We start from the raw sequence: 17,477 nt of genomic DNA on the forward strand, positions 1-17,477 counted from the left end.
TTTCAGCTGGGATAGAGTTAATTTTCTTCTTAGTAGCTGGCATAGTGCTGTGTTTTGGATTTAGGATGAGAATAATGTTGATAACACACTGATGTTTTAGTTGTTGCTAAGCAGTGCTTACACCAGTCAAGGACTTTTCAGCTTCCCATGCTCTGCCAGGTGCACGAGAAGCTGGGAGGGGGCACAGCCAGGACAGCTGACCCAGACTGGCCAAAGGGCTATTCCATACCGTATGGCGTCATGCCCAGTGTATAAACTGGGGGGAGTTGGCTGGGAGGCAGCGATCACTGCTCGGGGACTGGCTTGGCCTGTTCGGTCGGTGGGTGGTGAGTGGTTGGATCACTTGTTTTTCCTGGGTTTTGTTTCTCTCTCTCTTTCTTGTTGTTTTTCCTTTTCATTACAATTTATTATTATTTTATTTTATTCTATTTCCATTATTAAACTGTTCTTATCTCAACCCATGAGTTTTCTTACTTTTGCCCTTCCGATTCTCTCCCCCATCCCACCGGGAGGGGGAGGGTGAGCGAGCAGCTGTGTGGTGCTTGGTTGCTGGCTGGAGCTAAACCACAACAGCCAAGTACCCGCCCCCCCCCCCCCCCCGGCCGGTACCCATCCCTGGCCACTGCCACCCCAACACCCCTCACACCCGCCTGTCCCCTGATACTCCCCAGACCCCCCCAGCCACTACCCTGTGACTTGAGTTACTATTACCACCCCGTACCCTGGTAACCGCCCTGTGCACAGCACTTCCTTGTACCCCCCACCACGCCACGCCGCGCCCCGATCCCCCTCCTACTTCCCAGCGCTGCCCAGCCGCTCTCTGGCACCCCAGCATCTCTCATGCACTCCCAGCTGCCACGTAGCACCCTGACCCCCGGCTCCCGAGCCACTACCTTACACCTGAGCCCCCCTCGTACTCCCAGCATCCCTCGTACCCCACAGACACCGCCTGGCACCCTGACTCCCCTCCTGCCCCCCAGCACCTCAGCTTCCTTCACACCTCCCGCCCTTTGTGTCCCCTCAGCACCCCCATCCCGACCCCCCCCCCCCCCCGCTCCTCTCACCCCCCCGGCCCCACCGCCCCTCTCCCCAGAAGCGCCGCGCGGCCGCCCAAGAGCGGCAGCGCCCCCCGCTGGTCGGGTGCCGCCCGGCTCCCTCGGGGTGGGGGACCCCGAGCACCCTCATCTCAAGCGAGACGTTGCTTTAATTGCCACAGTCGTTCCCCTCCCCGTGGTGCACACTACAAGGAGCACGCTATAGGGAACGGCCCCTACACACCCCAGGGGCAGGGGCACTGTTGTGAGGCACCAGGTGGGGGCTGCACATGACTGTAGGGGGTGGGACAGGGAGCCCGCAGCCCCGGAGAGTGGGGCCCCAGGCTCCTCTTGCAGATCATCACACCTTCCTGCAGGTCAGCAGGAGCTCCCAGCAGAAGCCTGCTTAGGAGGGATGCCCCCCCCCCAGTGGCACATGGCAGGTTGCACTCCTGAGTGCCAGGGGACGTGCTGCAGCACCAGTACCATTTATTATGTTATTTAAATCCAAATACAAAAAAAAGGATCAAGGGAAGAACAACATCTGACTGTGGAGAGCAGTAGGACAGGACTGCCTGCAGTCTGGCAGGCACCAGGCAAGGGTCCAGGATCTTTCTAGCTCCACTAGCTGGAGTTGGCCTGTTCTGCCTTAAGCACCTCCATGGTGGGAGGCTGGGGGTCCTTACAGGCTGGAGGCATCTCATCCTGGGTCTTCACAGCTTGTGGCTTGGTCAGCATAGTGCAGATGCCCAGGGCCTGGAAGGAACAAGAGCGCCATGGGGGAGGAGAGGGGAAACTGCACGCTCTAGGGCTGTGGCAGAAGACACTGTGTTGGAGCAGGCAGTTCCACTGTGTCGAAAGTCAAGCAAGCAGGGCAGAAGACCAGCTTGGCTGAACAAGGAACTCCTCTTCGAACTCAGGTGGAAAAAGAAATTGTATGATCTCTGGAAGCAAGGTCAAGCTTCACAGGAAGATTACAGAGCTGTGGTTCGTATATGCAGGGAGAAGACACAAAAGGCCAAAGCTCAATTAGGGTTAACACTGGCCAGTTTCGTGTCAGGCAACAAGGCAGGCTTTTTTAAGTATGTTAATAGCAAGAGGAGGTCTAAAGAAAATATTGGACTGATACTTGTTGAAGATGGTCACCTGACTAATAGGGATGAAGAAAAAGCAGAGGCATTCAATGCATTTTTTGCCTCAGTCTTTAATAATACTGATAGACCTTAGGCTGCCCGGTCCCCTGAGTCGGAGGACCACGAGTGTGGGAACAGTGACTTTCCATTTGTGGACACTGAAATTGTAAGGGACCAGCTGTATCAGCTGAATGTTCACAAGTCCATGGGGCCTGATGGGATTCATCCCAGCGTACTGAAGGAGCTAGCGGATGTTATGGCAGGACCCCTCTCGATCATCTACCAGAGGTCTTGGGAGTCTGGGGAGGTCCCTGCTGACTGGAAGCTAGCCAGTGTTATTCCAATTTACAAGAAGGGCGTGAGGGAGGACCCAGGGAACTACAGACCTATTAGTCTAACCTCAGTGCCTGGAAAAATTATGGAGAAGGGTATCATACTGGGTACTACTGAAAGGCATTTAAAGGACAATGCAATCATCAGGCACAGTCAACACAGGTTCACAAAGGGAAAAAGTCCTGTCTAACTAACAATATCCTTCTATGATAAGGTCACCTGCCTAGTGGATGAAGGGAAGGCTGTGGATGTAGTTTTTATAGATTTTAGTAAAGCTTTTGATACTCTCCCTCACAGCATCCTTCTGGACAAGTTGTCCAACTGTGAGATGAGCAGGTTCACGGCGCACTGGGTGAAGAACTGGCTGAAGGGCAGAGCTCAAAGGGTTGTAGTGAACGGGGCTACATCTGGCTGGCGCCCGGTCACCAGCGATGTTCCTCAGGGCTCAATTCTAGGGCCAGTCCTGTTCAATATTTTTACCAACGATCTGGACACAGGAGTTGAATGCACCATTAGCAAGTTTGCTGATGATACCAAACTGGGAGGTGCTGTTGACTCTCTTGAGGGACAAGAGGCCTTGCAGAGGGATCTAGATAGATTGGAGCATTGGGCAGTGATTAATGGGATGAAATTTAACAAGTCTGAATCCCAGATTCTGCACCTAGGATGGAGTAATGCCAGGCACAAGTATAGACTGGGAGAGGAGTGGCTGGAGAGCAGCCCTGCAGAAAGGGATCTGGGGCTGCTGGTCGACAGCAGGCTCAATAGGAGTCAGCAGCGTGCCCTGGCAGCCAGGAGGGCAAACTGCGTTCTGGGGTGCATCAAACACAGCATAACGAGCCGGTCAAAAGAGGTGATGATCCCTCTGTATTTAGCATTGGCGCGGCCTCACCTTGAGTACTGTGTGCAGTTCTGGGCCCCACAATTTAAAAAGGATGTGAAGGTCCTTGATTGTGTCCAGAGGAGGGCAACAAAGCTGGTGACAGGGCTGGAAGGCATGTCCTGTGAGGAGCAGCTAAGGACTCTTGGTTTGTCTAGTTTGGAGAAAAGGAGGGCAACCTCATTGCTCTCTACAGCTTCCTGAGGAGGGGAAGTGGAGAGGGAGGTGCTGATCTCTTCTCCCTGGTATCCGGTGATAGGACGCGTGGGAATGGTTCAAAGCTGCGTCAGGGGAGGTTCAGACTGGACATTAGGAAGCATTTCTTTACCGAGAGGGTGGTCAAACCCTGGAACAGGCTTCCTGGAGAGGTGGTCGATGCCCCAAGCCTGTCAGAGGCATTTGGACAGTGCCCTTAATAACATGCTTTAACTTTTGGTCAGCCCTGAATTGGTCAGGCAGTTGGACTAGATGATCGTTGTAGGTCCCTTCCAACTGAACTATTCTATTCTATTCTAAGACTGGACATGCAATAGGAATGGGACAGGGCAGGCAGGGCCATGAGACGGTGGCTTCAGGAGCTGACCTGAACCCCTGCTCCATGTTCAGCCCCATTGGGAGCACAGGGGTGGACAGGGAAGAGGCAAACTTCCACCCCAAAGAGACAGTGAGAAAGTCAGCGCTTGCCTTGTATTTTTGCCAGCTTATTCTGGCACGGAGAGAAGGGTCCTGGCTCCTACAGCCACAAGGCAGCTCAGGCCAGTCCCTGAGCCAGGGATTGCTGTAGTGGGGACCCTCCTGTTTCCAAAGGACACTGTAAAGCAGATTTCCCAGCCCACAGCTGCTATTTCGGACCCACCCGCCAGGCCAAATTCCTCATCTCCCCTTTCCCAGTACAACCACCCCCTCCACAAGGGCCAGGCCCTGCTGGGCTGCCACCTTCACTTCCCTCAGGCAAGAGACAGGGTCCCTCCGACCACACTGACCTGTGTGACCATGTTGGTGACATCACCAGTGTTGGCGGGCAGCAGGACGGTGTTGGAGTCTTTGGCAAGCTTGGAGAAGGCGCTCACGTACTGCTCTGCCACAGAGAGAGAGGCAGCGGCGTTTCCATGCTGGGGAGAGAGGGCCAAGGCTCAGCAGCGAAGAAGCGAGTCATGTACCACCAAGAGCTCATCCGTGCCCCTACCCCCAGCCCACCCTGGGCTGGTAGTTGCCCCCAAGACAACAAAACTCCTCACTGCTGCTGAAGACGCTAGGGAACATCCGAGAGAAAGCCAGGTGCCACCCTGGCCTTGGTTTCATCTCCCCCAGTGCTAGCACCAAAGCTGTGGCTGCCCCAAGGAGCCATCGCTCACCTGCTGTGCCAGAACAGCCGCCAGGAGCTGAATAGCCTCAGCCTTGGCCCTAGCCTTGACCAGCATAGCACTGGCTTCTCCTGCAATGAACCACAGCAAAATGCATATCAGAACTGCAACAAAGTGCTTCTAAGGAGCAAATCAAGACCACATCATGCATGCAAAGCCTCCTCTTCCACAACAACAGCATGGTGATACTCCTGCAACACACCTCCTGCCACCCCAGGCTGCAGGGCAGCAACGTGAGCTGAAGCTCAGCCCAAGGGCGCCAGCAAGGAAGGATCATTGTGTCTGCGGAAGCCTGGCCCACAGACAGTGATGTGGTCTGCTCCTCGGGAGCATCACCCCTCAGTGCAGAGGGCTACAGATTCCCCAGGCCCCACGTGTTCTAGCCCAAGGCACTACCAGCAGCTTTGTTGATTTGTTCGGCCTTCTCAGCTTCTGATGCCAAGATCTGGGCCTGCTTCTGCCCCTCAGCCACGTTGATAGCCGATTCCCGTGTCCCCTCTGACTCCAGCACTGTCACCCGCTTCCGTCGCTCTGCCTCCACCTGCAAACACAGGTCAGATGCCAACCTGCCACGGCCACGCTGAGGAAATCCCATCCACAGGGAAAGAGCAGCGAGGACATGCTCCTATGTCCTGCTTGGGCAAGCATGGCTTAGCAGAGGATAAGAACACAGCTACAAAACACCAAGCAATCCCTGGTGAGGGCTGGTTCTGCTTCTCATGCTGCACAGCCCTCCCCAACCTGGTCCACACCTAACTGGCCACTTCCCCCTCCTCCCCTTCCAGCCCGGAGATCTGGCACTCCGTTTTTCTCAAGGGGAAACCTTCAGCTCTGTTTTTCCTCCTACAGAGCCCAGTAAGGATTTTAAAGGGAGCTGTCAGGGCTTGTGTGTACCAGGCAGGAGCCACCACTGCCAAAATAAGGATGGAAATTATTTATTCAATAGCTGTATGCTTGCAGCCAAAGTGTCAATGGGCTTCCCTCACCACAGGAGGGCCCAGTGCTGCCAGCTCTGGACAGAGAACAACTGTGCTGCATAGAAGGGGAGATTTCCCTCTCGTTCCAGACTGCCCACCCAGAGAACCAAACCTGCATCTGCATGGATTCCTTCACGCGCAGGGGCACGTGGATGTCCTTGATCTCGTAGCGCAGGCACCGGATGCCCCAGCAGTCTGAGGCCTGGTTGATGGCATCCACAATGTTAGCATTGAGGGACTCCCGCTCCTGGGAGGCACAAAAGAAATGGCAGAGAGCAAAGAATAGGCGTTTAGCATGAGACAGGGGTCAGAAGGGAAACCTCCCCTCACAGGCCAAGGTCAGCCAGAAAACCCCAACTCCACAGGCTTAAGGCAGGGCCAAACGCTTCCCACATCTCTTGAAGGGGTTACCTTCTCCTAGGGAGGGCAGTGCCCAAAACTGAAATTGCTGAGATATACAAACATCTGGTGTACATCTGGATACAAACATCATCCAGGAATGCTAACAGCTCCTGTTTCTGCCCAACAAATGCAGCATGAGGGTTACAGCCCCCCTGAACCAGGTCAGCCTCATCACTGGGCCTGAGCAAAGAGTTACCAACTCAAGAGAAACACAGCTGGACCAGCCAGGTCTGGGCATGCATCACCCATCACCCTTTCCGACTAACCCAGGGCAGGGGAAAAAATAGCTCCTGTTAAAAAAAAATAACTGAAACAAGACCCATCTTCAAGGATTCACTAGTAGGTCAACTGAAACAGAAGCCCTCTAAGCAAAGGGCATTTTGCTGTTAAGCACATCAGCCTGGCAGTGCAGACCTCCCAGGGTTTCAAGAAATGCTGCTAGATGCTGGCAGCTCCATGATCCGCCTCCCCAGCTCACCCGGAAGACTCTGTCGAGGGAGAGTTTGCCAAGTTCAGATCTCATAGTGGTCTGGGCCAGCTGGGTCACTGCATACTCGGGATCTTCCACCCCATAGCTGGCCTGGGGAGCAGAAGAAAAAACAGTCGATGGCAGTGCCGAGAGGGACCCCGAACAAGGCAGGATGGGCAAATGCTAAGCACTGAGAAACCCGCCACAGACACCCCTGCCAAAGAAAAGTGGGGTCCAGAGCTGAAATCTGCCTTCCCCTCCTCCTCCCATTCCCTCGGGAGGGAACAGGGTGCTCAGCCCACCTGCCTCACAGAGCACAGCAAGCCAGGCAGAGGCTGAAGCACGTGTCATGGAGAGAAGTGAGCCAGCAGAGCCAGGCGAGCAGTGCCTGAGGGGCTGCCAAGGCGGCCAGCTGGGCGACACGGCATATGCAGACCGCGCTGACTGCAGCCAGAGACACTAGGAGGCTGCCAGTTTGACTCATGCCGAGTGTCAGTGCAACAGGGACAGTACCTTGTAGGGGTCCATAACCCGCAGATAGAGCACACCGTCAATCTGCAGGGTGACATTATCTGCCAGGAGAGAACGACACGTTCTGTTTAGTGAAGCAGCAAAGTGAAGCAGCAAAGTAAAGCCATGGCAACCCCCTCTCTCCCGACAGAATTAGCAGAGCTGGGCAGGGTCGTCCCTTTCCTTCCTGGTGTCAACAGCGTGGCATGGAAGAGGGATCGACTGAAACGTACCTCCTTATGCAAAGGGCTTTGTAAAAAGGACCCTGACATTCCCTACAAAATGTCTCATTTTGATGTTTTAATACACAAGAAGTCTCAGGTCTCCAGATCAAAATGTTTCATACTGTAGTTATTTTAAAAAACAAAATATTTAAGGGAATAAAAAAATAAAAAGCTTTATACTAAAATTGTAACAGAGCTGTCCACTAACTTGATCCGAAATCTTTTTTACAGAAACACAGGGGAGATTTTTCCTGGTTCAAGACAGGAAAACATCTGAAAAATGGATTCCTGCCCAGGTGCATTCAACCCAACAAGAAGGGGCAGCCACAGCCCACAGAGAGCAGACAGGACCTCCTGGGGTTCTCCCACTCACAACACCACAAGGACAGTCAAGCCCAGGTACCCAGGGACAGGGCTGAGTATGGAGTCTGGGACATTTCCACTCTTCCCCGCACTGTCCCTTGCTCACCCTGGATGCAGTGGAAGGAAAAGGGCAGGACGCAGAAGCTGTTCCTTACCTAGAGTGACAGCTGACTGCTCTGGAACGTTAATAACAATTTCTTTGAGACTCTGCACATAACGAATCCGATCCAGCAGAGGGATGAGGAAGTTCAAACCCTGGGAAAAGGGTGGGATTAGATGGCTGAGCCCTCTAATCTGGGGTTTCACACCCCCCTGAGAGCTCAGCCAGGCTAGAGAGGGCTGTGCAAACAAAGCTCAAGTACACTACATGCTGTAGATGCTGCAGGCAGAGCAAACGTGCTTCCCATACAGAGGAAACTTCGGTTTCTCAGTGCTTTTAACACCCCACCAAAGGAAATTAGTCTAACAAGCAACCAAAAGGATCACGATCTGGAAGAATAAGCACACCATCCCCCAAATCCTCACGCAAAGGACATGCCTCGCTACAGCTTTAGGAACCTGCTGAATCCAGAAGGGATGAAAAGCAGCTCCTTACAGGCTCAAGGATTCGGTGGAACTTGCCCATCCTCTCCACCACCCAAGCCTCCTGCTGCGGCACAAAGAGCACCCCAATATTCACAGGCAGGCCAGAGTTCAAGCAGTGTGGTGCTGGGGCTAGCCACGCTGAACACTTCAGCTGTTGGGAGCGCTGAAGAAAGGAAGAGGAACAGGATGGAGACTGGTTGCTGGCACCTCGGAGCCCAGCGCCATCCCTGCACGAGCACAGACACACCTGTGTGCTGTGCTGGGCAGCCGTGCCCCAGCCCCTTGCATGTGACAACCCTCCTCCTCCAGGCCCTGCTCTCCCATCTGGGATTGCTGCTCATGGCCCCAGTACACCAGGGCAGGAAACATCACTGACACCCCGAACAAGCACACGCTGTGAGGGGACATGGGCTGTCCCCACAGGGATGAGTCAGGGCCTTCCCTGCAGGTGTGTGTGGGGGGTTCACCCCAGTGTTGGAGCTTTCTCCACATCTTCCCTTCCCTCACATCCCTGCATGACACATCCCTCCCTCCCTCTCTGACACTGTAAGGGAAAGGAAGGTGTGGGATAGGGGTCTCTTCTGTCCCACTCAGCCCCCTGTAATCTGGTCAGACTCCTTCCTCCCACCCCTCTCCACCCCCCACTTCGGTCCCAGGCCCCCCTTGCCAGCCTGTCCCTCCCCAGCTGGGCTGCCTTCCGGCTCCCCCTGAGGACCTGCGCCCCCTGGGCACTCTCTCACCCTCCTCCCCACAGCCCCAGCCCCTCATTCCCCCCAGCTCTTCTCACTACCTCCCATGCCCAGCTCCCCACAGCCTCCTCACTAACCCTCATGCCTGCCCCCCAGCACCACAATCCGCACCCAGGCCTCCACAGCCCCTCACATCCATTTCTCCTACACTCATTTCCTCCCCAGCTCCACATCCCCCAACCCACCCCCCCAGTCCCCCAACACCACTCCCCCAACCAAACTCCCACCCAGCCCCCTCAGTACTACCATACCCATTTGCCCCCAGGCCTCCTCTGAGCACCCCAATACCCCTATCCCTACCCAACTCCCCCCAGCCGAGCCCCCATGAGTCTCTTCCATCCCACCCTCTACCCATCTCCCCAGGGCTTCCTCAGAGCACCAACACCAGCCCCCCAAGGCCTCCCCCAGCCCCACCTGCAGCAGGCGCAGGCCCAGTTCCAGGCCGAGCCCAGCCCGGCGCCCCGCCCGCGCCAGCATCGCACCGCCGCTGCTCCCCCCACCGCCCCGGAAGGACTCCTGGGACACCCCGCCTCTTCCGGGCGAGCCGCCCGGGGTACCCCGTCCCGCCGCGGCGGCTGCTGCCCCTGGTTCCGCCGTACCCGGGAGCGGCGAGATGTGGGGGTCGGGCTCGGTTTTCAAACGGGCGTTTATTAAATTAAAAACAAACACGAAAAGTACCGGTGCAGCCTCTCCGGGCAGCTGCCAGCCTCCCTGCCCCGGCTGGGCCACGGCGAGCGGCGCTCGGGGCCGTGGGGCGAGGGGGAACCCCGGTGCCGTGGGGGGAGCAGGCCCCCACTGTGTGTGGGACCCCGCCCCCCCCCCCAGCCCAGCAGGGCCAGAGCCTCTCAGCCTCCCCATGCCAGGGGAGAGTGGGACCTTGCCTCCCCAAGTGTGGCAGAGGCCTGTCCTGTCCCATCCCCATGCCCCAGCTCTGCCAGCCAGAGCTCTGGGGAGAGCAATGTGAACACGGGGTGGGCTTTGGTTAAAATGACGGCTGTCCCAGGGAGCCCCCAGTCCCAGGGTCATGCCCACCCCAGCGAGGTTGCAGCCTGGCAGTCCTCCCTGCATGAGCCTAGCAGAGACTCCAGGTCATGGGGATTACACAGATGGGGTACATGCAAGCTCATTTTTCCTTTGTCCCCTGCTCCTCTCACCTCTCTGATCCACCCAGGGCTCCTGAGGCTGCAGCAGGGATGGGCAGTGCTCCAGATCACCCCCAAACACCCTTCTGAAGGTCCAGCCTGACTTCCATTTGATGCCCTCTGCTGCTTCCCCTCTTCCCAAGGACTAAACCAGGGCTCCTGCCCATCCTCCAGCACCTGATCATGCTGCCAGCAGCCCCCTGCCCAAAGCCATCTCCTGGATGGAATTCACCCCACACACATGCAGACGGTGCAAGGCTCTGATTTTTTGGCAATCTCCACCTTCTCTCAGATCCACAGCACACATGGGCTCCAGAGGCTCCTGCTGGGAGGGCTGTCCCCGTGCTCCTGAAGAGAGCCCCAGGTCCCCATCCATGGGACAGCCACGTCTCTTAGCCCCAGGAGCCATGGCAACAGCCAGTTCCCTGCCAGCCACAGATTTCTTGGGGTCTGGCTTGCCCTAAAGCGGTGGAAGGGCAAGTCCAGGCCTCCCCAAGCTGTCTGAAGTGGGGCTGGCCCCACAGAGCTGGTGCCCAGCAAGTCTTGGCCTCTCCTGGGGCTTTTAACACAGCCCCGGCACGGGAGCTACACCCTGGCCGAGAGGTGGGTCACCCTCTCCTTCCACAGCCTGACATGTCCCCGTCCCCAGTCACCCTCACAGCCCGCACAGCCCTGCCGCAACCCAGGCAGCCCCGCACTGCTGAGCGCAGCCTCCCTGCTGCCAGGGGCCTCATCCAGCACCAAGAGGGTGGGGGGAAGAACAGCACAGCACCTCCGATCCTCCGCACAAGCCTCCTCTGCGCTCTCAGTGACAATAAATACTAATAAATACAAATTCTTCCACACATTTTGCTCCCAACCCTGGGACCATTGTGGGCAGCCTTGCCCAGAGTCCCCAGCCCAACTCTTCACTCCCCCCTGGCTCCAGCCACATCTCCGAGCTGGGAGCAGTGCTGGCACTGGCAAAAGGCTTGGGCATGTCCCTGGAGCTCTGGGGATGCTCCCCAGCCCCTGCTCCTCCTGGTGAAGCCCTCTTGGTGATCTCAGCCCTGCTGCAGGGCACGGGCATGGTGTTTGTGCTGCTCAGGAGGATGGGGGCACACAGGGAGGGTGATACTTCAAGGTGGTGCTTGCTTGCTGGCCCTTTACTCATCTCTCCCCGAGATGCTGGGCTGGAGGCTTCCCAGTGGCTCCGGGGGATGGAGAAGGTCAGGCTCGGGGCGAGTAGCAGGGGTTCCTCGGCATCTCCGTAAAAGATTTCAGTTCATAGGGGATCCCTGAGTCGACCTCGATCGACTTGCGGGAGAAAAGCAGCCGGATGTCATCGTGAAGGTAGATCTTCCCCGACTTGGAGCTGTGAAACCTGAGTGGAGACAAGAGCAGGGCAGAGGGACCTCAGGCTTCCAGGCAAGGGCAGGACAGCCTCGGCGGGGGGCACGACCCCCTCGCCTACTTTGGCCCCTGGTCAAGGTGGCCATGCTCTGGTTGCCTTCAGAGGGACAGAGACTTCTGCCCTCAGGCAGGGCGGCAGCTCCGACCTCCCCAAAAAAGCAGCCGGTCCCTGCTCCTCCTCAGAGCCAGGGGGTCAGGCTGCCATCCTCCCACTCTGGCAGGAGGGCCTGCAGGTTTGGGGGAGGCAGGGACACATGGGAGAGGAGCCCAGGGGTGACCCTGGGGCAGGTGCCCATCCCTCCCGGCATGCCCTACCTTAGGTGCATCAGGTAGCAGAGGACCCTGCGGGGTGGGCCGGTGCCCGGTGGGTTGCTGGGGACCACAGTGGCCCTTTCCTCCTCCCCCACGGGCACCAGGAAGATGCGGTGGCGTAGGAAGGTCATGTGGTTGGCCGGCATGTCCTGGAAGTCGTATGTCACCAAGAACATCTTCACCACAGTCTTGTTGGGGTTAAATAAGGTCTGGGGGTAAAGGGGTAGGAGGTGAGACTGGGAAGGGCACAGGAATGGGCAGGGCTGGGGCATCTGGGGGCAGTGCCAGTGGGCCCAAGGGCCCTGAAAGCCCCATACCAGCCCCAGAGGGCTTAGCCTGAGGCCCACAGGTCAGTCCTTTCCACAAACCTCCACTCCCATGCTCCCATCTCATCCCATCCCCATTGCACATACTTGCTTTCCTGCCAAGACCCTTGTCCCTCCCCACCAACCTCTTCCTTCCCTGCATCTCCCATCACCTTGTCTCCCTGCTAGCACCCCGGGGACCCTGTGCTCCCCTCCTCTGTACTTTCTCAGCAGCCACGTACCCCCTCTGCACAGAGCTTTCTGGCTGCTGCCCCTGCCAAACAACGTAATGGAGTGTATCCACTTTGGGGAGCCACTGGAGCCCACCCAGCCCCCTCCCCATGGTGCTGCCAGAGGCCAGGGGATGACTCACCACTTGGATGGTTCCAGCTTTGGGGACACTGTAACCCTTCTTTCCCAAGGCCTCCAAGTCAATCACTCCCTGGGGCAAAAGAAAGCACATGAGAGAGAGAGAGAAAGCCCATGGAGAGCCCAGCTGGGACCTGGCACGGGGCCACAAGCCCCTCTCGCCAGGAATGCCTGGCACAAGGCGGCAAGACAATGCCCAGCTCAGTCCCTCTCCAGATGGAAGGATGAACAAGCAGCAATACAGAGGTGACAGCGAAGCAGCAGCCATGAGATGGCTGGACAGCAGCCTGCCTGTTTATAACACCTGCAAGGGTTCCTGCTTCTTTCCCTCTTCACTTTGTGGGTTAAATATTGCTCACAGCACAGCTAGCGGTCTCCTCAGGTAGGTGGTTGCTTGAGCTGCACTCTCTGGAGAGGGGCAACCCCCAAGGATGCGCAGTGCCTGGGTACAGCCCCCACTCACCTCCCCCACGGTCCCAGCCCTCCCTCGTCTGCGTACCAGGAAAGGCGAGGGTGCACTATGTTCGGAGATGTCGAAGTAGGTGACATCAACGGGCAGGGTGGCATGCTGGGGGCAGTAGGAGCCACTGGCACCGATCTCTGCCGTGAACCCCTCGATCCTCCCTGATGGTGCAAAGCGCCCTTTCAGGATGGACTCCTGAGAGAGGAGGGAAGCGTTAGGGACCTTCAAACACCAGTCCTGCCCCTCACCTCTAAGCTGCAGGTGAGATCACCCCCATCTCCACCACAACCACGTCTGCTTGCCCTCGTGTGTCTCCCAGCTCTCCGAAGACTGCTCATGAGTGGCCCTGGCTGCTCACTCCAAGACAGACCCATCCTGAATTGGTGGGCTGAAACCAGCCATCTAACACAGAGAAGCAGCGAGAGTGCCTCGGCTCAGCCGCTCAGCTCCAAGGCAGCCATCTCAGTAGGGTCTAGGGTCCTAGCATGTCACCCAAAGATCTGCTGGCTGAGCCATTCCGCTGGCGGATGGTGGCTGCACGAATGGCCACTGCACACCAGGCCCTTGGGGACAATCAGCCCAGCCCCACGCTGGGGCTCCCGTCGGGCTCAGCCTCTCATGCCCGTCACCAGTCCAGCCCAGAGCCCACAGGACCCACCTCCCTCCCTGGCAGGTGGGTGCTGTTACCTCAAAGTTGCCCAGCAGAGCATGGCTGATGGTGGTGGTGGCCCAGGGTGCTGTGGAGGACCTGGTACCCCTCCGGAGGCTGCTCCAGAGATGTCGCCTTTGAGAGAGGAGAGAAGATCAGTGTCAGACCGGAGAGCACGCAGCCCTGGGCTGCCCATGTCCCTGGGGGTGAGGATCCCTCTCCAGGTCCCCCCATTCCTTTTTTTGGTGGAGGTTGAACCCACTTTCCTACCCCCCAGGGGCAGAAGAAACCTCCCTCCACCCCACAGCCTGGGGTCTTATGGAGGAGAGATGCCTGGGGCCTTATGGAGGAGAGATGCCTGGGGCAGGGAAGGGAAGAGGATTCATCCCAACCTTCCCACAGGGCTGCAGGGTGCTGGGGTGGCTGGGCATCCCGGGCCCCCACGGCTGGCCCCCGGGGCTGCTGAGACACTCACGATTTGAGGCGCAGCCTGCTCTTCAGCCTCCTCCCGACTGCAGTACAATCCGCAGAGCTCTGGAGGGGGCATGAAATCGAGAACCATGTTAGGGCAGCAACCAGGGACTGTGCACCCCCAGGAGGTGCCATCACCCCTTGCCCTGCCCCACAGCCCCATGAGGGTCCCAGCAGATCGGACAGGCAATCAGTGGCCTCCGTGGGGGCAGCTGGCAGGGCAGCATGAGGGCTAGGGACGTGGGGCTGCCAAAACCGAGACCTGGCTGCAAGGGCAGGTCTTTACCCTCCCAAAGTGGCTCTGCTGGGGAATGGGGTGTTGGTACCCAGCCTGAGGGTGCAGTGCACAGCTCCCACCCTGCAAAGCAGGTCTCAGGGACAGCCCCAGTGAGCAAGACACCCCCAGACAGAGCCATGCACCAACACCCCCTTGCACTTCCCAGGGAAAAAAAGTCCCGTCCCCAGGTGATTCATGCAAAGTCCTTGGTAATGCCGCCGGGCAGAGGGGCGTGCTGCCCACCCCTGCCCACCCCTGCCCACAGCCAGGCTCCTCCAGCTGTAGGGTGGGGGGTTAAAGCCAGGGCCACACTGCAGCTTCATTTTAAAGATGTCCCCTTTTCAGGGGGGACACCTTCCTTTCTGGAAGCCACACAAAAAGATGATGGAGCTGGCTGGCATGACTGGGCAGGAAAACTAAGGGAAGCTGCTGGAGGGCTTCACTCTGCAAAGGCAGTGCTGAGGGCAGCCAGGCTGGGGGACAGTCACCAAAAAGGGCACGTGGGCAGAGATGGAGCTGTGCCCCATGGATAGTGCATCCTGGCTCCAAGCAGCAAGAAGCCAGGGTAGCTCTGCCATTGGTCCCTGCGGGTCCCTGCACCATGGGATGCCCCAGGGAAGGAGAGGAGCATGCCAGCTGTGGCATGAGCCTGCTGCAGACTCGGCCGGCAGGACATGGTGAAGACAGGGAGCTGGTTAGGAGGGGCTGGTAAGCAGGGAGGAATCGCAGGTAGCTCCTGAGCTGCCAGGGTGGTTGCAAACCTCCAGAGTCTGCCCCATTTCTGAGAGCTTGTGGCACTCTGGGGACATGCCACGGGCACCCCAGAACTGCAGAAAAGCCAGTGGCATCTCTGCACGCAGCACTGGGGCTCCCACTCCCTGGCCAGAGCATGTCCAGTCCTGCTCCCTGCCACCAAAACCCTTGCCCAGCAGGCAGAGTGCCCTGATGGATATCACAGCCAGGGACCCAAGCCATCCCACCCCTCTGCCTTCTTCTCCCCCAGGCAGGCAGAGGACAGCCGCTCTTCCCAAGCCTGCCAGTAAGTCTGGCTTAACGTGAAGCTGTCAGACACTGACTGTGGCAACTCTTGCTGTCACGGAGAGGTTGTGTCCCATTCGAACAAGGCTCTCCAGGCCAGAGAGCTGGTTGCAAGCAGCGGATCCAGTGACTACAAGGTGTCAAGAGCCGGTGACAACCTACAGACAGTGTGTCCCAGGGCTGGCTGTCAGCCACTGCCCTGCTTACACCAGTGCTGTGGCACTGGGACAGAACAGGGCGCTGTGCCACTATGGACCATGTGCCCACGAGGACCACGTTTTGCCCACAAGGACAGCCCTGAGCTCTGGGTGTCCCTGGGCCATTCCCTGCCTCCCCCCGTGAGTGACGCTCACCTTGGCTGTGGGAAGCAGGTGATTCCAGAAAGGTGCCCCCTTGGCATCAGTGCTGCGGCAGGCCGTGGGCACATGATGGCATGGTAGGGCCCTCTTCTTCCTCACTGGCAGGGACAGGCTCTCGTCCTCAGAGCAGGAGTCAGCCACAGCCTCACCAGTGGGCAGCAGCTTCCTTTTGGCCAGGCAGCTGCTGCCGCCGAGCCAGCTGCTCCCACAGGGCGTCTTCTCCAGGGAGCTCAGGTTGCTGGGCTCGGGGCTGAGCACTGTCTGCGGAGCTGGGGGCTCCTTGCACCCGTTGGCCACCACTGGCCATTCCTCTTCTCCGCTAGCCTTGCTGCTGTGAGCCAGGCTGCTCCCTGGCTTCTCTCTCTTCCCACCAGAGTCCAACTGGGGAGTTTGTGCAATATTGTGCAAATCAAGGTAAAGTAGGTTGTGGCCACTTGCCTGCTCCCTGTTATCCCTGTAGTCTGTGGGCTGATCCCCCAGCGGGACAGGGCAACCATCTCTCATGTGCAAAGTACTGCAAGCAACGTGCCAGGAGGAGGAGACATCCTGTGACTTGTCCTCTCTGCTGGCCTTGGGGCTGTGGCTAGGGCTGCCCTCACACCGGTGCTCCACCACCCGCAGCCCGCTGTGGGAGAAGTGCTGGGCAGAGCCGCACAGGGATAGTTCTTCCACCAGCAGACCGTCCTCAAAGGTATCATCATTGTCCAGGGAAGACTGCCCAGGGCCCCCATCGCACTTGCCGTCCACCCCCCCGCCACCCCAGTGAGTTCGTTTGGGATCTCGCCCCCCCCCCGAAGTTTGCTGCTCAGGGTAACCCCTCTTGATGGCTAGCTGGCTGCCTGCCCGCTGCTCCGTGCTCTCAGAGGAGCTGGAGAGATGGGAGAAGATGGAGACCTGGTAAACCTTCTGGCGCTTGATCTCTGTCTCGTTGTAGCCCATGAGGATGCCGCGGTGGGTGCAGCGCTGCGAGGAAGGCTCCAAGGGTGCCTCTCCACTGGGCCGGGACAGGCTGGGGTCCGTGCTGTGCTCCGGGGGCAGGGACGTCTCTGCGTGGATGTGCCGCATGGAGCCTTACTTGCCTGGACTTCAAGTGGAGCCGGAGTCAGAACAGCTCATGCAGCAGCAGAAGAGGGACCATAAAGTGCCACAGGTCACAGTATGAGGACAGGGGGTGGGAGCTGGACCCCACCTCGCTCAGGATGTCCAGGTGAGCCCTCCGCTATGGGGTGCACTGCAGTGCAACATCTGGAAAGAGAGAGCAGGGGGATGGAGATCAGCCCGGGATCCCCGTCCTCGTCCAGCATTTTGGCTGCAAAGGACCTGCCAGGACGCGGGCAGCTCCCCGTGCAGCCCCGCTCGGACCTTCCTGTCCAGGGACGGGAAGAGGAACCAGGCTGGTGTGGCTCCCTGGGGAACCCTGCGGCATCACCCACCTGCAGGATCAGCACTTCCTTCCCAGCCTGGGCATGGAGAGGAGTCTCAAGGCTACTGGGGCCAAGTCCAGACAAGTGGGGAGAAGGGGGTCTGTCCTCTGCCAGGGACTTGACGTGCTTGTGCTGTTCTGGAGCACAGGAGTCAGGCAGATCAGACCAGTCCCAGGGGCTCAGGCCTGTAATCACCCCTTTGGGCAACAGCAACAAGATCTCCCAGTGCTCGCCAAGAAGACCTGCCCTGGCC

The 17,477-nt window shown here is 58.2% G+C and overlaps 2 protein-coding genes across 2 annotated transcripts; both read right to left on the bottom strand.

Annotated features, from left to right (window-relative positions):
• Positions 1–1,571: 1,571 nt before the first annotated feature.
• LOC309601553 (stomatin-like protein 2, mitochondrial) lies at positions 1,572–8,428 on the bottom strand. The gene is made up of 9 exons (XM_082334615.1): positions 8,285–8,428; positions 7,845–7,944; positions 7,106–7,164; positions 6,602–6,703; positions 5,834–5,968; positions 5,141–5,285; positions 4,736–4,815; positions 4,364–4,492; positions 1,572–1,790 (listed from the first exon to the last, which is right to left on the bottom strand). Exons 1-9 carry the CDS (start codon positions 8,312–8,314, stop codon positions 1,659–1,661), a joined length of 912 nt encoding a protein of 303 aa, XP_082190741.1. The 5' UTR covers positions 8,315–8,428; the 3' UTR covers positions 1,572–1,658.
• Positions 8,429–11,374: 2,946 nt separating this feature from the next.
• On the bottom strand, positions 11,375–16,865 carry LOC309601538 (atos homolog protein B-like; the record flags this gene model as incomplete). Its single annotated transcript, XM_082334587.1, has 7 exons — positions 11,375–11,528; positions 11,873–12,078; positions 12,548–12,616; positions 13,043–13,201; positions 13,694–13,790; positions 14,131–14,189; positions 15,795–16,865. 7 exons carry the CDS (start codon positions 16,863–16,865, stop codon positions 11,375–11,377), a joined length of 1,815 nt encoding a protein of 604 aa, XP_082190713.1.
• Between the last annotated feature and the right edge of the window lie 612 nt (positions 16,866–17,477).

This window comes from Platalea leucorodia (assembly GCF_965183815.1).
Source record: "Platalea leucorodia genome assembly, chromosome: W".
NCBI classification, from domain to species: Eukaryota; Metazoa; Chordata; class Aves; order Pelecaniformes; family Threskiornithidae; genus Platalea; species Platalea leucorodia.